Source organism: Microtus pennsylvanicus, chromosome 1 (assembly GCF_037038515.1).
Source record: "Microtus pennsylvanicus isolate mMicPen1 chromosome 1, mMicPen1.hap1, whole genome shotgun sequence".
Lineage (NCBI taxonomy): Eukaryota > Metazoa > Chordata > Mammalia > Rodentia > Cricetidae > Microtus > Microtus pennsylvanicus.
This window is the reverse complement of record NC_134579.1, coordinates 133,895,563-133,916,332: the sequence shown is the minus strand read 5'-3', so window position 1 is coordinate 133,916,332 and position 20,770 is coordinate 133,895,563. Positions and strand designations below refer to the sequence as shown.

The following is a 20,770-nucleotide window of genomic DNA, read 5'->3' as shown; positions in this document are numbered from 1 at the left end:
CTGGGACCAGGCAGTCCGACGCCTGGGTCCTACTAGCTCCTTCCTAGAGAAAATGGGGGTCTGCCTGTCTTGCTCCTCCCCCTTCCTCCATGAGCATATACCCTAATTTTGGGCTTGGGGACAGACGTAGGAGTGGCCTCATGTTTCTGAAAGTTCCTGGAAAGGTGGAACCTGTTGTCTTCGAGGAGTTGGTAGCAACATTAAGTGTAATGTTGGTCCCAAGAGTCCAGTAGAGAGAAACTGGTCTCTAGGAGGAGGAGGCACGATGCCCTCTCTCCGTTTGGCTCCAGAGTCACCTCCACCATGTTGAGTCCCCTCCATGGGGTGCTTCCCTTCCTGGTCTGTTTTCTCCTTTCTACTTCTTGTCTTTCTTCAATGACCTTAGCCTCTGTCCCCTGGTGAGATCACCACCTTCCTCTGGTGAGATCGCCACCTTTCCCTGGTGAGGACAAGGGCTGTCTGTGTCGTCTGAGTCTCCACTTGCATATGTTCTGCTAAGGCCCTGTGGCATTTGGGACTCAGGTTATTCTTGACCCTCCTTGCTGGAGAGCTGTCCCCGCCTCATCCTTCCTGACCCCAGCCCTGCTCCCCCAGACTTAACGCTAGAGGCAGTGGCTCCCCCTCTTTAAAGTCACATTTATTGATTTGCTTATTTTTGATTTGTTGTGTGTTTTGTTTGTCTGTACATCACTTGGCTGTGTGGTGCTCATGGAAGTCCCACGAGGCACCAGGTCCCCTGGATCTGGAGTTCCAGACGGTTGTGAGCTACCATGTGGGTGCTGGGACCTGAACCCAGGTCCTCTGGAAGAGCAGCAAGTGCTCTTACCTGCTGAGCCACCTCTCCAGCTCCTACTTTATTTATTTATTTAGTGTATGTGTGTGGATTTGTAAATGTACCTCAGCTGGATGTGGAGGACAATCTGTAGGAGTTGGTTCTCTTCTTTCCTCATGGAGGATGGAGGTCCCAGGGATCCATCTAGGGTCATCAGGCTTGGCATCAAGTATCGTTGCCCACTGACCTATCTTGCTGGCCCACTCCTCTTTTTGTTTCTCTCCAATTTGTTCTTAAAGACTGTCTTGATATATTCAGGCTGACCTCCAGCTCACTATGTAGCCCAGGCTAGTCTTGAATACCACATGCCCAAGTCTCCAGAGTGCTGGTATTATAGGTGTGTGCCACCACATCTGGCCCCTGCCCTCCATTCAAAAATTGTCCTTTCTTCCCATAGAACTCAACATGACTGAAGCTGGCCACTTTGCCCTTCGGGATGCTGTCTGGTCCCTAACCTGACTCTACCTTGCCTTCTCATCTAGCCAGGAGCTCTGAAGAGAGCAGACTTCCCATGGAAGCCTGCCTGTGGATTTGTTTGGGATCTTTAAGAACCAGGCTTTTGTGCTCACAGGGCCACGTTAGCTCTCTGAGCTGGGTGAGGACCCTCTGGGGTGGAGTCCACAATGGTCCTGAATCAGGCATGAGCTTTGCAAAGGGGGCAGAGTGGTTGAGGTGGCAGGACACAGGAGTTTCACTGCCATGCAGAGGCCAGAGCAGGTGAGGGGTGTGGTGTGCGGGAGGAGGAGTCCTTTTCTCCAGGAGTGTGGGCAGGGAAATCCCTTAGACTAGGGAGCAGGTCAGGAGTTAGGCCTCCCCCACCTCAGGCTTCATGACGTCAGGCTCTACCCGTGCCTTTCCCAGTCGGAGACAATGGTCCATTGAAAGTGGGGCGGGGCTTGGAAGCCTAGGTTCCGGAGAATAGAGAGCTCTGGTGCCTGGACTCTGGGGGTAGATATGAATATTCCGGGGTGCCCTGTGCCACAGATGTCTAACCAAACAGTGCCACCGAGTTGGTGTTCCTGTGCAGAGGGGGGTGGTCTGTCCGCTTCGGGTGTCCAGAGGCAGCCCCTAGAGAAGGGAAAGGGGCAGGTGAGTCCCACTGAGAGAGTCTTTTGTTGAGCCAGGGACTGGGCACCCACCCATAAGGGAGGAGCAGATGGAATGAGAGCCAGAGAGGGGCTGGGTAAAGGGGCTACCTGTCACACAGATCAGCTGAAGACATCAAGAAAGCAGGCTTTCAGTCTGCAAGGGCTGGGGACAAATTTCTAAACTAGAATGTCTCATGTCACATCCTTTCAGGCATCAATTTCAGAATCAAGCTGCCAGCAGAGTTACTTCCTATTGAATTTAGAGAAAAAGCCCTGCTGCAGTCCCCCAGCCTCCCAGCCCCCCAGCCCCCAACCCCTCCTCCACCCAGCCTGGGACTTGGAGCTTTGCATATTCAAACAGAATTCTACCTGGATCTGTCTTTGTTCAAATCTCCCCTTTTGCAAAGACATCAATCATGTTGGATTAAAGCCCACCATTATGATTTCTTCTTAACTGTTACCCTCAGGAAAGACCTACCACCAAAACAGGTGTCATGGCGCACACCTGTAATTCCAGCACTTGAGAGGTGGAGGCAGGAGGATCAATAAATTCAAGGTCATTCTCAGCTACATTAGACCCCATCTTATCCTCCCTCCCTCAAAGAAGACCCCATCTCTAACTACACATTCTGAGGGACTGAGTTTAAGACATCAGTATATAAATGGGGGTGGACATAGAAATTTTGTGTAGTGTAATGATTTTTGCTCGTTAGCTCAATTTTTTTTATCCAAAATAGCATGCAGACTAGAGAAGACATCTCCAGACGCGTAGAGCTGTTAGTCTCTTCGTATCTTAGTGTTACCTTCTGCCAGGGCCTGGGCTTAGCCAACCCAGAGTCCCTTTGCTGCCAAGGGTTATCACAGTGCGGTTCTCAGGTCAGCAGCAGTACAGGGCTGTATCCTGCTAGTCAAGGGACTACAGTTCAGTTGGTAGAGCGCTTGCCTAGCTTGTATCAAGCCTGGTGTTTGAGTCCCAGCACCACATATACGGGGTATATTGTCATATGTCTATAATTTCAGCACTCAGAAGGTAGAGGACGGTGGATCGGAAGTTCGAGGTGGTCCTCCCAGGTAGAAGACTGTGGATTGGAAGTTTGAGGTGGTCCTCGCCGACCTAGTCCGAGACGAACCTTGGCTACCAGAGACCCTGTCTCAAAAAAGGAGGCAAGGGGTGGAGAGATTAAGATGGGGAGTGAAGTCGGGCAGTAGTGGGTACCTTTAATCCCAGCATTTCGGAGGCAGAAGCAGATGAATCTCTGTGAGCTGGAGGCCAGCCTGGTCTACATAGCAAGTTGCAGGTCAGCCAGGGTTACACAGTAAGACTTTTTCTCAAAAGCAAATATTTCTAGGTCTAGTCTGTCTGCTGAGTGGGAAGCCCCGGGGATGGGGCTCAGCAGTGTGCACTTGAATAGGCTTGCATACGATCCACCCTGATGCATACTAAAGTGTTTGTTGGTGGTGGCTTTTTGGTTTTTCAAAACAGGGTTTCTCTGTCCTGGAACTCTCTCTATAGATCAGACTGGCCTTGAACTCACTGAGATCTGCCTGCCCCTGCCTCCCCTACCTAGTGCTCAGATCAAAAGTGTGTGCCACCACACAGGGCTTGCACACACACTAAAGTTGTAATCCCTCTGCTTTCGGTGCCACAGCGCTAGGACCTTTTGGAGAAATGTATCCAAAAATGAGAGAAGGGTACCCAGAGCTGTTCCCTGTAATCAGCACTGCTACGGGGTAGTTACTTTTTTGCCAATGTAGCAAAACACCCTTGGAAACAGCTAAAAGGAGGAAGAATGTGTTTCAGCTTATGGGTACAGCGATTCCTGTAGTGGTCAGTTGCCTCCATCGGGGACTGTGGGCCTCAGGCAAAGCATCATGGCAGGAGCAGACACTTGTTTCCAACATGGAGCCAGAAGCAGAAAGCGAAATAGACGACTTTCAGAGGCTTCAAACGCACACCTCCACTAATCTGTATTTTTAATTTTTTAGGTAGCAAGAAAGCTTAAAGATGAATTATACTTGGCCACAAGTAAGAACAGAACTAGTCCAGCATGTCCCAGGTGCGGGGCAGGGTGCCAGCGGGACTGTCTTGGTTGTAAGGAAGCTAGTCTTTTTGGTGGTCTCAGTGAGCAGCCGGTGATGTACCAGATCCACTGAGACTTATTACCGACAGCAGCATTCAGGCCAACAACTTGATCCAGCGTCGCAGCTGTCAGCACCCCTCACTTCTGCTCCTTCAGCCTTCTTGGGTACACAAATTTACTTGGACCTTGGCATCCTCTTTCTTCGCTTGAGCTTCAGTTTGCGCATGCGCCTTTTCCTCCCCTTTGCTCTCTTGGCGCAAGAGTTTCAAGGAAGATGTTGCCAAGGCTGAGACCTTCTTTTTATTTTTAAGATTTACTTTCATCAGCCGGGCGGTGGTGGCGCACGCCTTTAATCCCAGCACTTGGGAGGCAGAGGCAGGCGGATCTCTGTGAGTTCGAGACCAGCCTGGTCTACAAGAGCTAGTTCCAGGACAGGCTCCAAAACCACAGAGAAACCCTGTCTCGAAAAACAAACAAAAAAAAAAAAAAGATTTACTTTCATCATTTTAAAATTGAGTGCCTGCACACGTGCAGGTGACTGCGCACATGAGTGCAAGTACCTGCAGAGGCCAGAAGAGGGCATCAGCAGCCCTGGAGCTGGAGTTAGAGGGGGCTGAGTGACTGGACCTGGGTGCTGGAAGCTAAACCCTAGACCTCTGCAAGAGCAATCAATACATGCTCTTATCTATCATGTCACTTCTCCGGTCCCCTAGTCTACTAGCAAGCTCCAGGACAGCTGGGATTACAGTAAGACTCTGTTTTTAAAACAAAAGAAAGTAGGGGGTGAAAGAGACCTCACCTCTGCCCTGTTAATAATGCCTTTGCACATTTTGGGGGCATTTGGCAGTTTTCAAAAACATTCCTATATTCCTGTCCTTGGCTGAATTCAGCAAACAAAAGCACTAGTACCATGAGGAGCCAAGCACTCTGTAGCAGGGTCCTCTCTCTGTCCCTTCTGTCTCCATTCAGGAAACCCCTAATTAGCTTCTGGTCCTTGTCCACTACAGCTCCTAGGCTGCTTGAGTCTTAAGACCTTTCAGTGAGCCCAGCAAACTGGGAATGTAGGCAATATGGTGACCTGCATTCACCCTGGGGTGATTGATTGGCTTATATGGAACCCTGGACCACCTTCATTCGGAGATGCTCGAGTCATACCCTTACATTGTGGGTGAGGAGAGAGGGACTTCTGAAGAGTGTGAAAGGGTAAGCCAGGGGATGGAGCACTTCATGAGCTCAGACATTTTCCAGTCCTGTGTTTTGCTCCGTGTGTGTGTGTGTGTGTGTGTGTGTGTGTGTGTGTGTGTGTGTCTCAGTCATATAACCAGGGGCTATGATGTCATTGTTGGGAGGGGTTTTGCTTTCTGCTGTTCTGAGTACACTGCCTGACCTGGACTCAACCCTACCAGAGGTCGTGATCAGTGCCTCTGGTTTTAGTGTCTCATAACGCCTGCGTTTGTGAGGTGGAACAGAGTAACGGCAAGAGAAGCCAGAGTGGCAGGAATTACACGGTTGTAGAAAAGGAGGCTATGAGTGGGGGTGTCCTCGGTCTTCTCCCCTCCCTCAGATGTGTGGCCTCTTACAGTTCCTGAAGGTAAACGGTGGTGTTGCATGGGATCGATGCTGACTTTAGTTTGACTGAGTTTGTCCTATGGACTGAAATTTTTCTTGTTAACTTCTAGTTGGGCTGAGGTAAAAGGAATGCAGGTTTAGAAGCCAGCCTGCGTACACAGTGAGTTTCAGTGTAGCCCGGCCTACATATAGAGATAGAGAGGTAGGCAAAGTGGGAAGAGTGCTTGCCTAGAATGCACGAGGCCCTGATTTGATTCTCAGCACTGCACACAATGGCACATGCTTCTAAAACCAGAACTCGGAAGGTGGGGGTGAGGGTCAGAAGGGCAAGGTCATCCTTGGCTACTTCGAGAGTGCAAAGCCAGGCTAGACTACTTGATACCCTACCTAAAAAGATAAATAAAAAGAAGTCTCTCTGGGCTCAGGATATAACTTAGTGGTATAAGCATTTGGCTGTTCTGTGTGAGGCCTGCGTTTGATCATCCAGTACTGGAGGAAAGAGGGGACAATTGAGAAGAACTTTCTGTTGTCATTACTGCTACCAGCTTGAACTGCCTTTCCAGCGGAGGTGCCAACATTCAGAGTATTAGTGTATCTCACAAGAAGGGTTTCCAGACTCTCATGACAAAGGTCATGCCCTTCTCAGCAAGGACCTCTGGACATGGTGGCTGGCTCAGAGGGTTCCATGTATTTAGGCTATTATTTCCCTTCTAGGATACAACAGCAGCCACGTAATCAATGTCTTTTCTCAACATTATGGTTGCTGTAGTCATAGAAGCTGGGACGACAGTGAATTACATCTCGTGTCTATGTTCCTATTAAAAGAGAAATTGGGCTGGAGAGATGGCTCAGTGAGTAACGTATTTGCCATACAAGCATAGGAACTGGAATCCCAGCACTCATATTACTAGCTGGTGTGACCGCACATGTCTGTGTCCCCATTGGGGAGGAGACAGGTGGATCCCAGAGACTTACTGGCCACACAGTGAGCTCCAGGCTCAGTGAGAGACCTTGTCTCAAAAACAAAATAAAAGGTAAAACAAACTAACAAAAACAAAAAGCAAACAAACAAAACAAAAACTAAGTGAAATAAAAACTAAGAAAAACAAGTGACCTAGATATGGTAGTACACGCCTTTAATCCCCACACTTAGGAGGCAGAGGCAGGAGGATCTCTGTGAGTTTGACAAAGCAAGTTTCATACCAGCTGTGGCTACTCTGGCTGCTACATGTGTTCACATGCACACACATACACACACGACTTAAAAAATGTTTGTCGATAAATATCTTCTAAAACGAAAGGAAGAACAAGCCTGAGGAGAGCAAGTTTATTCAGCTTTCTTCCTGGGTTGTTACATAAACTCCAGACCTTCTGAAGCAGGAGACACATTGAAGAATAGACAACAAATGCATTAGAGCCGCATCAGACCCTCAAACCCTCCCAAGTGACTGTCCCTGGGCATCAGGGCTTGTACCAAGTCCATGAGCCTTTGTTAAGGAAAAGCAAAACAAAACACCAGACACCATAGTTTGAAAACAAAATCATCACATTTATTTTGAGTTCATAAATAAATGGGGGCTGGGGGAGGCTAGGGGTGCTGAGAGAACTGGACACATGGCTCTATGTTTTGCAACAGATGCCACAGCTAGGATTGTTGCAGCATCGGCAGCAGAAGACGCAGACTGGGAAGTAGGTGTCCCGCTTGGTTCGCGTTGGAATCAGGAGCTGCATGCAATGGAAGAGAAGTGAGCTGCCCTGCCTGGGCATGGGAAAGGTTGGGGGGTCAGGAAGGGAGCCCCAATTGCTCTTACCGTCTCGTCGGCCCTGCCTTCTGCCCTGTGCCCAGGTTGTAGTGCGTCAGGCTGTCTTGCCTGTGAAAGCAGAAAGGATACCTGAGTATTGCAGTCTCCAGCATAGCTTTCTGATTCAACTCTGCCAGCTTGTTCTTTCCCCAGGGGCTTAGGGACCTGTGTTTATATGGAATTCCTGGAAAGGCTTCACTGCCCTGATTCTCCTACCATTCCTTGCATGTTCTGCTTCCTAAAAGCACCCCACCTTTTTTGATGCTGAACCCTCCTCCTGGACACTACCCTCCCAACGGGTCTGCCTGCATCTTATAAACCCTTATAAGCCAACCATCACATAGCACAGGAACTTCTCACCATCACTGCAATGTGGTTTTCCCTTTCTCAGCAACCCAAGGACCAATCATCGTCTGCACAGCTGTCCACAAAGCTTGGCTCAGCCGGAACCACCACCACCACCCTCTCCCTACTCCCAACACTGACTCACTCTGCAGACCCTACAGACCCAAGGATCCTGTGAGTGCCTTTCACCCGAGTGCCCATTCTCCTGTCGCAGCTCCAAGGCACAAATCTGGTGTCTTTGCTGTTGGTTGAGACATGGTTTTCATAGCCTAGGTTGGTACTGAACTTGCTATGTAGCCAAGGATGACTGTGAACTTCTGGTTCTCCCTCCTCCACCTACCAGGTGCCCACACCAAGCCTGGTTCTGTAGCATTTTCTTTCTTCTTACACGTGTATGAATGTTTTGCCTGCATATATGCATGTATACCACATTCATGTCTAGTGCCCATGTAGCTCAAAAGGCATCAATCAGATGCCCTGGAAGTGAGTTAAGGAAGGTTGTAAGCCACCACACAGGTGCTAGGAACTGATCCTGGGTCCTCTGCACAAGCATCAAATGCTCTAACTGCTGAGCCGCCTCTCCGGCCCCTTCTGTATCATTTTCTTATAAAATACTTTTGCTTGGCATTCTGCATCTCTGCCCCAGCTCTGGTTCTTCCTCATGACAGTCATTCTGTCCGTCATCTCTTGCGCTATCCACAAATAAGTGTTTTCTAAACAGTCATTGAAAGCCAGTTTAAGAAATGCCCTGAAGGGGATGGGACAGCCAGAGGAACATTTTGTCTGACTTTCCAGCATGTTACTTCCCATCACAGCTGTGCAGCTAGAGGGGTGCCTCAGCCCTTCCCCTCAGGACCACCCTTGCCCCCTCAGTAGCTGCCCCGAACACTTGGTGCTGAGCCCCTGCCTCCCGGGGAATGGCTCTCCCATTGTAGTAGGCCTGGGGTGCTCACCAGCTGCTGGAGAAAGGAGCTGCTGGCCAGGCTGGCGATGAGGAGAAGCAGGAGACAGGCAGCCTGGATCTTAGTGCTCTGTGCCATCGTGCCTTCTGTCCTGTTGTGCAGTCTAAGGACTTGCCTGGTGTCTGGGACCCAGTCCTAGTCCTTTTTATGGGACCAGTTGGAGGAGGGGACGCCTGAACCCCCTCCCCTTTGCCCTGACCCATTTCCAAGAAGATAGTGGCGCCGAACAGGCGGGAGAGATAAGCGGGAACAGAGTGACAGGGGACAGGGTTGTGTCACCCTCAGCCAGCAGAGGTGCACCCAGGGGGTGGGGCAGCTAGGGCCATGGACACAAGCCTCCAGCCAGCCACCTGTGATGTCACCCTGTGGCTTTCAGAAAAATTCCCCTTTTTTCCCCTAGACACTGCCCCTCACCCTTATCAGTGTCTTCAGTATGGCTGTCACTCACTGGGCTCTTCAGGACACAGCAATGGGGTACACACGTGCAGGGTGCATCTTAGAGTCAGGGCAGCAGCCAAAGGACTGGACAGATGCCCAAGCATAGGCTGCACCGTGGTGTTCAATGTCCAGACCATAAGATGTAGCTGTCTGTTGAAGTCACCTTGTGCCTAAGGTGGTGGCGGTCATTATTCATAGCCAGAGCCAACTCATTTCACAGCCCAGCATATGAACTAGTTCAATCTTTTGCACGCCAGGGTGCATATTAATTCACTGTCTTTCACACCAGTACCAAGTCATGTTCGTGTTAACAGCTGATGCCACTTGGCTTCCAAGTAGATGCCTGTGTCCTCTTGGGCTTTATTAGTGTTTAGGCTTAAAGTCGCCTTCTCGGCACCAACCCCAGGGGCCTGGCCTGATCCAGTCATCAAGCTTCCACCTCTCTCTAAGCACAGGAGACACAGGAGCACGTTAGACTTGGCTTGGCAGAGCAGACTACACACATCACGCAACTCCCAAGTGCAGTGTTTACACCAGAACCTTCTCAATTGCCATGCTGGGAGAATTTACACCACAGAAACTGGTACGCAGATACACCAGGGCATTTGTAGTTTGTTTTTGGGGTACTATCGAATCCTGGATGCCCTTGTTCTGATCTGTTACCTGGATCCTTTGGTGTGCATGGCCATGGAGACATTGTAACAAACTTGACTCCAGAGACAGGCTACTGGACACCATGCCAGACTCACACAGGGACAACCCAGAGTCAATCCTGTATAAAGCCCTGGGGACGATGCTATTCTTCTATTGCTGCTGCTGCTCACTAGGGACCCTCACTTCCTTCACATGCCCCTCAAAGAGAGCATTAGGGAGTGGTAAGACCAAAGACAGGGTTCTCAGAAACCAGAGACCATCAGGTAGGTGTACTTAGGTTGTGGCAAGGTCAAAAGGGCAGCAAGGTGAAACTGAGAGGCAGTCCTGGATCCTGGGAACAGGTGAGCCAGTCTCTTGGGAACATGATGGTATCCCTCAGGCCTGCCAGGCATCACTGTGGTTACTTAGGACAGGTTTCATCATCAGCTGAGGGCAGGGGTCACACACAGGCGCCAGAGAAACAGTGTGAGGCGACAGACTGCCGGGCCAAGCCTCGCTTTCTGGCCATCTGCCCTCTCTTGGGGGTGGGGGGCTCAAGGCCAGGGCCCATCATTGGCTGGTAGAGAGGGGAGGGCTTCAACCCCAGAGCCTAGGGATGCTCACAGGCCCTGTTTTCAAGAAGCTCTGACCCAGGAGACTCCGGCCCCCACCAACACCAGGGGGCATGTCCTTGATCGCAGATCCCACACCCCTAATCTGTACCCCAGGGCCTCAGTGAAGAAATTCAGTCCTTAATTCTCCAGCCATTTTCACACAGCCACAGTATAGCTGAAGCTTAAACCTCAGGACGGCCCTAGGACCCCTGCCTGTCCCCATGCCCAACATGGACCGAAACACAGACAGACAAGGCGGGGCCACACTGGCCAGTTTATTGCAGTTAAATACCTCTCTCTCTATTTTTTTTGTCCATTTTTCCATAAAGAAAATTAAAACACACACACACGCATACACACACACACACACACACACACACACACACACACACACACACACACACACACACCCAGAGGGAGCAGGGATCCAGAAACAAGAGGGATGAGGGACGTGGCCTCCCTGCATAGGTCCAGGCCCCAGGGAAGGCGCCCCCAAAGCTCCCTCCTTCCCATAAGCACCCTGTCTCAATACCCCTAGAGACCAAGGAGGCAGCGGGCAGCGGGGCCTCTGTCCTCCTCCCTTGCTCCTCCTGGTGAGGACTGAGAAGGGAGGGTGGCGGACAGGTGGGCAGGTGGGCATCATTTTCGCAAGGAGGAGGGTAGTGGGCAATGTATCCACAGAAATGCATTATGTCTCCTTGTTTTTGTTAAAAATCTACTATAAAAAAACGCAGCTTGGGGAGGAGCATCTCCCTCTCTGTGCTAAGGGCTGGGGGAGGGGCAGCAGAGGCCGGCAGCAGCTGCAGGGTAGGTCAGTGGGCATCACTGCCGGGTGCTCTCGCCCACCATTTCCAGGTTGTGCTGCTGCAACTGAGCTCGAAGCAGGGCATTCTCATTCTTCAGCTCCTCAATCTGCAGGCACCACAGAGGACACATGAGCCAGGGGCTAGCCTTGGCATCCTGGGCTCCCAGTGGGTTCCAGGTCTGCACCCACCTGCTGCCTCAGGAGCTCATTGTCCATCTGCAGCCGCTCGGCCTCCTTGAAGGTCTCCTGCATTCGCTGGTTGGTCTGGCGTAGCTCCCGGATGTAATCACAGGCCTTGGACAGGATGCCCCCTTTACTCTGAAGAGGGGAGCAGGCAGGAGTCAGAGGACAGGACAGCTCCTGTGCCTGGTGTTAGTTAGACTTCCTGGAAGGGACGGGACACCCGGGCCACTCACCGCTCCTGTCTTGCTGTTGTCTGCATGACAATCTGGAATGATTTTTGAAAGCTGGACGATCCAGTTGTTGATCTTGTCCCTCCGTCTCCGCTCCACTGTAGGAGACAGTGATAGTCATGGCACTAGTAAGGATCTCACAGGGACTCTAGGCTGCCACCTCCCCATGGGCCACATTGCTTCATGAGAAGACCAACCAAGTCTCAATTCTCAAGGGCCACACTGTCGGGACAGGAACCCACACTAACAACTGCAGGCTTGTTTTCACTGCCTGCCTAGCACATGCTACACACTGGAGCCAACACAGAAAAACTACAGCGTCACCCACACTCTGAAAACGCGGCTCTGGGCACTGGGACTCACACCTTTTTTTGAGGGGCAGAATCCCTTCGTGCAGGATCCAGCAACTGCCATAGCTCCTGTAATCCTTGCATTTCATTCTCGGAATGTCCTCAGACTTTGGCTTCTCTAATTTTGCTTTTCCAATCTTTTTTTTTTTTTTTTTGGTCCCCTTGGGGATAGGGTCTCATGTAGGTCAGGCTGGCCTCAAACTGTGTAGCCAAGGACAACTTTAAACTTCTGACCCTCTGGCCTCCATTTCCTAAGTGGCCGGCTGCTCTATATGTGGTTTTCTTCATTGTTGAGATGGAAGCCCACACTCTACAACTGAGCTACAGCCCAGCCCCTTCTCATCTTCAGTGTGAAAACCTGATCATGCCTTCTCTGTTTAAAATTCTACTCCACAGCCTTGGCAAGCTGCACTCTCCAGACCAGGACTATGGTTATGAGGCCTGGCCTTGTGAACCCCATACCTCGAAGACAAAGCATGGCAAGTACAGATTTCACTTCAAAGTGCAGACTCGAGCTTTAATGAAACTCTGCAACCCTACTGATAGCTATACTGAGTATCAACTGTCTACAGACAAGGCCTGTGCCTTCTTCTGGCTTCTCATATGTTCAGGATGCCTGCCAGGAACCACCTGACTTGGAACCAGTTCCACAGCTTGTTGGAGCAGGACTTTGGGGTCCTTCCTTACCTCCAGAGCACAGACCTCCTACTGTTGGGGCACAAAAGACCCTGGCACCCCCAAGTCTCCTCTTAGCCCCCATCCTCTTACAGGAGGACTGGAGACACCTGTCAAATTTGTAGAGGGGAGCTGGGCGTCGAACCTGATGGGCTGTGGGAAAAGGGCAAGAGGGCCACTTCCTAATGAGGGCAGTGAGGATGGAAAATGGGAAGGCTTGAAATGAGAGGGGTGGGTAAGGAGGGCTCCTTTCTCCTCAGACCTGAACTCATACCATGCCCATGACATTCCCTGAGAGGATCTCAGGGCCCAGGAACAGGTAGAGGCCACTGCTTCTGCCTGGTTACTTCCACTCAGGCATGAATGATTTCATTTTCCAAAGCAGACTCTCCCACTCTGTCCATGCCCTCTTCACAGCAATGATTCTTTCTCTGAGATCTCCCCAATGTCCTGCCAAGGATGCAGCTATGCCAAGTTTGGTAACGGCTGGGCTATCTCCACTAGGCTTAGGGCTAGCTCACTGTCACCATCAAGTATGATGGACTCTTCTGGGAACTTGGTGGCAGACTGCAGCAGTAAAGTTGGGTCTAGCTAGGGCCTAGAAGCACTACCACCACATTCCCTGTCAGAGTGCTCTACCTCGGGCTCTACAGGGCTCACTTAGTGCTTCCCCATCTGCTATGTCCACTGTTCTAGAGCCTGGGTATCTGACAACCACACCTCAGCCCGTCAGGGTTAAGGGTAGATGTGTGTGACAGAGCTCCTTTGGTCTGCATTTAGTTCTGCAAAATGTAGCGGTGTGTGGCTTTAAACACGGTGGATTCAACCCTGGCTTTGTCCTGGTGGTGCTCATGACTGAGAAGATATGTGAACGGGGGTACTGTGCCCACGGAAGGGAGGCGTGGAGCAGCACTCTGCATGGGGCCTACAGTAGGATGAAGCAGAAGCAGGCGGATCTCTGTGAGATTGAGGCCAGCCTGGTCTACAGAGTTAGTTCTAGGATAGCCAGGGCCAGGGCTGGGCTGTTACACAGAGAGACCCTGTCTCAACCCGCCCCCCCACACACACAAAAAGAAAAACATTTGGGTTTCTGAGAAGGGTCCCAGACACACGGATAATAAGATCACACAAAAGATTACATGAACCACTTGTCGGGTGTGTGTGTTGTGTTTACATAAGCTAACTACAGCTTGTGTCCAGGTAGTAACATGGTTAGGCCCGTGGCTTGGAAAAACTATTAGGACACACTGGATTGGCAGAAGGCCGGTCTCACAGAAGCCCATAGTTACAACAACACTTAAAATACATCTCACAGTCAGGGGTGGGGGCACATATCTTCAATCCCAGCACTCAGGAGGCAGGGGCAGGACAGAACTCTGTGAGTAGTCTGGCCTACATAGTGAGTTCCAAAATAGCCAAATCTACATAGAAAAATCCTGGCTCAAAAACCAAAATAAGCTTGGTGGTGGTGGTGCACGCCTTTAATCCCAGAATCCCTGAGGCAGAGGCAGGCGGATCTGTGGGTTTGAGACCAGCCTGTAAGAGCTAGTTCCAGGACAGGCACCAAAGCTACACAGAGATATCCTGTCTTGAAAAACAAAAAACAAAACAAAAAAACCCCACATGTTACAACAGAACCTGTCAGGATGGAAGGAAGGATGGGACCAACAGTGGGAGATGTTAGCATGCCTTTCTCCAAAAACAGCAAGAAAACACCCAAGTCGGAAATCCCCAGCCATCTCAGCCAATCCGCCCTCCCTGTGGAGGGGACCTTTCCCAGCAGCAGGCGCACATCCACTAAGGTACACGTGGCACCTTCTCCAAGTTAGACTGGACACAGAGTCCAAGGTAAGCTCCACATCCTCAAATAATTGGAACCACATCAGCTATGCTCCGCATACAGAGATCTGAGAAATCAAACAAAAATGAGATCCTAAGCTCCACATGCCTGGAGTCAATACACTTCCTGAATAACCTGGGTCAAAGAAGAAGTCATAAGAGATCTGAAAAACATCTTGATATAAATGATAATGAAAATATTTGTCCAAATGTGAGAGACAAAAGTCTGCAGCCACAGATCTGCACGAGGAAGGAAAAAGTTTGTCTGTTTATTTCATCTTTCTTTAAGACAGGTTCTTACTATGTAGTCCAGGCTGGCCTCAAACTCACGATTCTGCCTCAGCCTCACCTGTGCTGGGATTATAAACAGGCACCATATCCAGCTTTAAAAAGTAAAGATTTGGAGATCCCTGCTACTAGGGACTATGAAGCAGGTTTCCAAGTTCAAACTAGCGTGGACAAATTAGTTAGACTGTCTCAAAAAGGTTAAAAAAAAAAGTGAAAAGGCTGGGAGCAGTAACTGGAGAGCACTTCCCCCCAGTACCTGGCCCTAGACTCTACCCCAGGGCCATCAGAAAAAGAACCCTCCACAAGACCACTACCATAAATTAAGACCCCAAGTAGAAAGACTACCACAGTGAAATTAACAGAAAAAGCAACCAGGCTCAGCATTTAAAGTAAAGACTGCATTTCCACCTCCAGAAACAAATTCTGCTACCAGTAACAATAGTCTCCCCACATACCCCCTTGGAGCAGCCAAAGGTTCACCGCTCCCTTAGGGCCCTGCAGGCACCCTCTGGAGCTCCCAACCCCCACCCTGCAGAAAAGCCAGAGGGAGAAATGAAAGAGAAGTCTCAGGGAACTCATGCTAGTAGAGTCCTGGGAAGGCAAGGGCAGAACTCTGAAAGCAGCCTCGCCTCATTTGTGGCAGAGAAGCATACATGGAGGCTCTTGGGAGGGCAGACAGCATGTTCTGTGTGGATAAGTTGGGCTAAGTCTCACGGACAGCCAACGTGGAGATTCTGAGTGGCAATTTCCAATGCCCAAGGAATAGAAAGAAACTCCATCCTGTGGTGCCATGGTGCGGGGTGGGGGTGCGGGGGTGTGTGTGCAAGCCCTAGGAGGGTGGGAAGAGGCAACTATCACCTTTCTGGAGAAAAAAAAGTAAGACTTCTGGGTGCTGGGGATGAGTCTTAGGGGAGCTTTTCTGCACCTCTGGAGGGGGGGTAGGAGTGGGAGTGCTTACTAGTAAATGGAAAAGGGACTCAGACCTAGGCCTTCAGGAACAGCCAGTCAAAGCCAGTTCCCAGTTCAGGAGGAAGTCTGCTGTAAGACCTCCCTTCCCCTCTGACAGCAGTCAGAACCCCTAAGACTCAGCCTGGAGAGCAGGTGGCAGGTTAAATGCAGGTTGTTGTGGGAATGGGTGGGGAGGAGAAACAAAGACATTGGAATAAGAGTGAGCAGGAAAAGAAGAGACAGTCCCAAAAGCAGAGGGAGCAGACCTGGGGTTAACAGGCAGGGGCAGATGCTTGGAGCTCACACAGAAAAGGAAGCCAGTAGATTTGGCAATGAGGTCGTCACAGGTGACCTTCAGTGAAGCCAGTCCGGTAGGCCAGACTGCCAAGCCACAAGGAGGACAGGCAGATGGTGGTTCAAACCTTCTACAGGTTAGAAGCCAGAGGGCTGGTTGTAGCTGGAAGGTGGGGGTGGAGAGGTTATGAAAACTGCTTGCTGGAGGATGAAAAAACAAAGGCTCCAAGCTGGATGAATCCAGGGTAAGGCAGAATGAACTGGAGGGCGGGTGGCTGCCCTGCTTAGTGGGAGGCTGCAGATAGGGGTGGGGGTTTAGGACCACCAAGGGTCTTAGTCATTTTACAGGACAACACAGGTGCCAAGGTTGAAACCCCAGCCTGAGTTGGATAGATGGGCTGTAAGGCTGTAACTGCCTGGGTAAAGCACTGGAGGACCCTCAAATGCCCCTGCCTCACTTCCAAACCGACCGCAAGCCCCAGTTCACCCTTTCCTTTCAAAGCCACCTGACCTGGCATTAGGGCATTAAGCATCAACCAAGCTGCTCCAGAGTCTTCTCCTTATGCCCATTCTCCACAGCCAGACCAGCCAGACCTCAGACCAGGCCTCCCCCTTCCCAGAAGTCATCTCTAACATGTGACTTCTTAGTCTCTAGTTTCCCATCACCTTATCATCCTGCTTCCACACACAGACCCCACACTGGTGTCCCCATCACCAGACTATACCCCCAGGGTCAGGACAACTGCTCTGAGAAGAGCTAGAGACCCAGTGTGAGCCAGCCTGGCAGGTCCTTTCCCAGCCCTAAGACCTTCCTCTTTCCCTTCCCCATCTGCTCTTCCTCAAACTTAAGTGTCTATAGCTGAGGGGCCTGGGCATTCCTTTGTGTCTCCTCGGGTCCGGAGAGGACTCTGAAGTCCTCTGCTGCACCCATTCAGCGATCTCTTTCCAGTGCTCAGGCACGCTGAGGGCAATGGTAACTGTACCTCGTCTCCTCCCAGCGATGCTGAGAGCCCAGACCTTGTCTCTGCTGTTCCACTGCACTTGAGGTCTAGATGGGGTGAACGCTTGGCCAAAAGCTTGCCAGCCGCTTAGAACAGCAGTAACCTATACCCCTATTTATATCAAAATACCCCGGAATCTCAGGGTCCGAGGCCTCCATCCTGGTTCAGTCTCAAAGGAACCACACAGAAGCTCAGTGACAAGCAAAGAGCATCACTGAAACATCTTGACTTTCTTTCGCCTGTGTTTCCCTCTACTTGCTAAGTTCCCAGAAAAATCTTCCTGGGGCAACCTCCCTTCTGTGCCTCGGCAATCTTTCCACCGTAAGTTGTCCTTCGTTAGCAATTCTGACTGAAACCTCTAGGACAGGCTGAGTGAGGTCTTGGCACAGGGCCTGTGCTGCTGCCCTGACTGGGATCCAGGGTCAGTAAACATTTGTTGAGTGATGGAGTTTGGGTGTCAGAACTGCCTTGCCTTGAGGGCCTGTTACATGCTTTACAAGGCTGGGAGACCAAGGAACAGCACTAACAGGCAAAAGACCTCAGGGTGAACTGCGTAGCTTCCCGGAAGAGTGGGAGGCTCTGGCTTCAGCTGGTCAGAGGAGCAACTTCCTTTCACACAGGTGGAAGGCAAGGGAATGCGAAGGGTAAAAGCCACATGTGGATGTGAGGTCAGCCATTTTAAGAGGCTGGCCAATAGAACAAATCAAGATCACAGGCTGGGCTTGAGAAAACATCTGGCCAAACCCAATTCGTGTCCTCTATCTTTCCTAACAGCTTACTGCCCCTTCACCCACCAGCCCTTACCCACGCACTCAGCATACACCTCTCTGGCATCTGGGCATGCCACACAATGGGCTCAGAGCACCCTGGAGCCCAGGAGCTGGCCAAGGACCACACCACCATCCTTACCTTCGTTGTGCTGAGCTCTTCTTCTCTCATCTCGAGGAGTTCTGGTTCCATCGATTTTTCTAGAATAGAAGGGGAAATGGCAGATACCCAGTCTCTTCAAGTATTTACCAAGCTATCAGACTTGCAAACACCTTTGATTTCATGGTACTGGGGTAGAGCCCAGGGCTTGCAAAACGTGAGCGCTCCACTACTCAGTCACCTCTCCAGTCCACATTTCTTTTTTTTTAAATGGGTACTTCAAAAGCAAAAGCTAACAAAACCCATACCCCATTCCTGCTCTGTACTGACAGACCCAGCTCTTAGGCCAAAAACACCCTCCCTTTCCTCGGCCCCCCGACAATGGGACTACGGCACATACGGAGAATAGGGGTGTGTCCGGGGTGCAATTGTCCTCTGTGTTCCTGTCTGAAGCACATCCTGGGGTGTCATCATGACATAGAACTGGCCTGCAGGAAATGTGCAGCGAGCATCAGTGAGAGGTCAAGGCGGAACTGCTTAAGTGACTTCCCTAGCTCTACCGTTCCTCCCCTTACCTCCGGCCTGTAGGCTCTGGTCTGTGGTCTGTACAGACACAGCGGTGGTATCTCCCACACTGGATGCTGGGAAATATGCAAACCGTGCCTCCCCGCTGACTGCTTCTGCGGCTGGGCTGCCACCATTGCTGAATGGATTTTGAATTACAGCCTAGGGACGAGGACATAGGCCATCCTTAGCCAGGGTTTCCCCCACCTTTGTTGCTGGGGTCGGTGTTTATTTACTAAGCTGTGAGGCGAGGGGGAAGCCCGCTGTGGTTACCATTCTGTCCAGTATCTCATTTCTGACGGGACTCAACTGTCACTAGCTCAGCTACTCTACTTCTTTTTTTTTCCTAAGTTTTTCCCTGTCTTATAGAGAAAAATAAAATTCAAGAGTCCTGTCCAATGTCTGTGCAAGACATCAGCCTTACACGGCTCGACGGCCTGGAGAACGTGTGTGTGTGTGTGTGTGTGTGTGTCACACACACCCGATCCCCTGGGGCTTCCCCCTCCCCAACCCCTCCCCAGCAACTGCGGGCCACCTACCAGCGGGAAGGGTGCCGCGGGACCTGGGGGTACAGAAGCAGCGGCCGGGCCGGGGCGCTGGGCTGCCCCGTCCACACCCACCTGGGTCACAGCCTGTTGCCCCCCCGCGAAGGCAGCTGTGGACACGACGCTGACGGCGCCGGCCGCGTCGCCCTGGCCGTCCAGCTGACCGTCAGTCACCTGGACTACGCGGTATGTCACCTGCAGGGGGCGGCAGAGCGACGAGACCGACGCTAGGGCCCCGGCAGGGGCCAGGTCGGAGCCTCTCCCTGGCCCGCCGCACGCGTCCACCCTCCCTCGGTTCGCCCCGGCGCTGGCCCTCGGGGCTCCCGGGCCGCGGCCGCCTCACCTGGCCTCCATTATTCTCTGTGCGGAACTGGTACTGGATATTGTGGTCGCCGAACGCCGCCTGCTGGACGCTGGCGATGGCCACCGCCGTCTGCTCCTCAGCCCCCGGGCCGTCCCCGCCTGTGGGGGCAGCAGGGCAGGGGGCACGTTCAGCGGGGCGCGCGGGGGGTCCCCCGGCGTCCCCGGCCTGTAACCCCGGCGCGGGCCGCAGCCCCCGTGGCCCCGCAAGCACTCACCTTCCTGCAGCTCGACGCCCTCCTCGGCCTCGGGTCCCTTGTCGTGGCTGCGGGGGCACACGAGGGGCAGGGCCCGGGGTCAGTGAGGCCCGCAGCCCGGCCGGGGCGCAGCGGCCCGCCGGTCGCCCCTCCAGGCCCGGGCCCCGCCAGGGTCAACAGTGTTGCCGAGCCCCCACCCGGGTCCCCTCCCCGCGGCCTCCATTTTGAGCCGGGCCCGGAGGCCGCTCGGGATCATGGCGGCCCCCGCACGCGGGGCTGAGGGGCCGGGGCCCAGGGCGCGCGGAGGGGCGCGAGCCGCCGGCGCGCTTACCTGGCGGCGGCAGCAGCGGTGGCCGAGGAAGCAGGATCCAGACCCGGGTCCAGCATGTCCATGGGGGGGGCGGGGGGGGGAGGGGAGGGGAGGGAGGGGAGGGGGCGGGCGGCCGGGGGGGCCCGAGCCCGGCGCTCACGCCGCGCGGCAGGAGGGGACGGAGGAGACACGGGAGCCGCTCGCGCTGATCACGGGGACAAACAGTGGGGTCATGTGAGGAGGAGATGCCGCCGCCGCCGCCGCCGCTCCTGCAGCCGCCGCCTCCTCCTGCCGCCTCCGCCCGCCGCCGCCGGCTCCGGGCGGCCTGAGGCTCCGGGCCGCAGCTCAGCTGCCCCCCGCCCTCCCGCCCGTCGGTCGGTCGGTCCGCCGCACGCGGCCTGGGGCCTGCTTCCCTGAGCGCTCGCCGCCGCCGCCGCGACTTGAGCTTTTTTTTTTTTTTTTTTTTTTAACACGGCCCAGCCCGGATGGCGACCGCCCTGTTCCCTGGATCACCGGCTCGCTAGCTCGCCGCCCGGCTTGGCCCGGTCCGGCGGCGAATCGTGGCTGCAGCCGCCGCCGCTTTCTATCTACCCCCCCCCTTTTCTCTTTTTTCCTTTTTTTTTCCTCCTTTACTGGAGCTGCGCGCGCGCGGTGGTGGCGACGGCGCGATCCCGGGTCGGGCGGGCGCGCGCGCAGGGGGAGGGGGAGGGCAGGTCCCGGGGAACGCGCGCGCTGTCTGTCTCTTGGTGGCGGCCGGGCGCGCAAGCGCTTAGGCCCGGGAACTCTACAGGGACCACCGCGGGCTGGAACGCGGGCCGGGCTAGAATGCCCGGCTACACGGACGCGGGGCTCAGATCGCCGGGGTCACAGGGTTTCAAGACTGTAAAGTAGGTCGTGGGGGTAGCCCAGACGATGGGGGTGGGGGGAGCGCGCGTGCGCGCTCCCGGTTG

The 20,770-nt window shown here is 52.9% G+C and overlaps 2 protein-coding genes across 5 annotated transcripts; both read right to left on the bottom strand.

Moving 5' to 3' along the window:
• Positions 1-7,098: 7,098 nt before the first annotated feature.
• On the bottom strand, positions 7,099-10,496 carry Hamp (hepcidin antimicrobial peptide). Of its 2 annotated transcripts, none has more exons than XM_075985021.1 (3): positions 8,671-10,496; positions 7,382-7,537; positions 7,099-7,295 (listed from the first exon to the last, which is right to left on the bottom strand). In XM_075985021.1, exons 1-3 carry the CDS (start codon positions 8,755-8,757, stop codon positions 7,191-7,193), a joined length of 348 nt encoding a protein of 115 aa, XP_075841136.1. In that variant the 5' UTR covers positions 8,758-10,496; the 3' UTR covers positions 7,099-7,190. The 2 variants fall into 2 exon arrangements, with proteins under 2 accessions (XP_075841136.1, XP_075841146.1); XM_075985031.1 differs by having other exon boundaries at positions 7,382-7,441; positions 8,671-8,906.
• A 117-nt stretch (positions 10,497-10,613) lies between these two features.
• Usf2 (upstream transcription factor 2, c-fos interacting) lies at positions 10,614-20,025 on the bottom strand. 3 transcript variants are annotated; one of them, XM_075984996.1, is made up of 10 exons: positions 19,842-20,025; positions 19,532-19,578; positions 19,297-19,415; positions 19,029-19,148; positions 18,420-18,570; positions 18,245-18,332; positions 17,887-17,945; positions 11,586-11,680; positions 11,359-11,487; positions 10,614-11,276 (listed from the first exon to the last, which is right to left on the bottom strand). In XM_075984996.1, exons 1-10 carry the CDS (start codon positions 19,901-19,903, stop codon positions 11,187-11,189), a joined length of 960 nt encoding a protein of 319 aa, XP_075841111.1. In that variant the 5' UTR covers positions 19,904-20,025; the 3' UTR covers positions 10,614-11,186. The 3 variants fall into 3 exon arrangements, with proteins under 3 accessions (XP_075841111.1, XP_075841104.1, XP_075841121.1); XM_075984989.1 differs by having other exon boundaries at positions 18,948-19,148; positions 19,842-20,024; XM_075985006.1 differs by lacking the exon at positions 19,029-19,148.
• Positions 20,026-20,770: the final 745 nt, after the last annotated feature.

What these genes read in the sequence shown, in the direction of transcription:
- Usf2 (XM_075984989.1), bottom strand. Translation starts at nt 19,903, where the DNA reads ATGGACATGCTGGACCCGGGTCTGGATCCTGCTTCCTCGGCCACCGCT. An exon ending in CAGAGAATAATGGAGGCCAG is followed by an intron (nt 19,149 to 19,296) that starts GTGAGGCGGCCG and finishes CGCCCCCTGCAG; the next exon opens with GTGACATACCGCGTAGTCCA. An exon ending in CCGCGGCACCCTTCCCGCTG is followed by an intron (nt 18,571 to 18,947) that starts GTAGGTGGCCCG and finishes CCTCGTCCCTAG; the next exon opens with GCTGTAATTCAAAATCCATT.
- Hamp (XM_075985021.1), bottom strand. Translation starts at nt 8,757, where the DNA reads ATGGCACAGAGCACTAAGATCCAGGCTGCCTGTCTCCTGCTTCTCCTC. An exon ending in GCTCCTTTCTCCAGCAGCTG is followed by an intron (nt 7,538 to 8,670) that starts GTGAGCACCCCA and finishes ATATAAACACAG; the next exon opens with GTCCCTAAGCCCCTGGGGAA. An exon ending in AAGGCAGGGCCGACGAGACG is followed by an intron (nt 7,296 to 7,381) that starts GTAAGAGCAATT and finishes CATTGCATGCAG; the next exon opens with CTCCTGATTCCAACGCGAAC.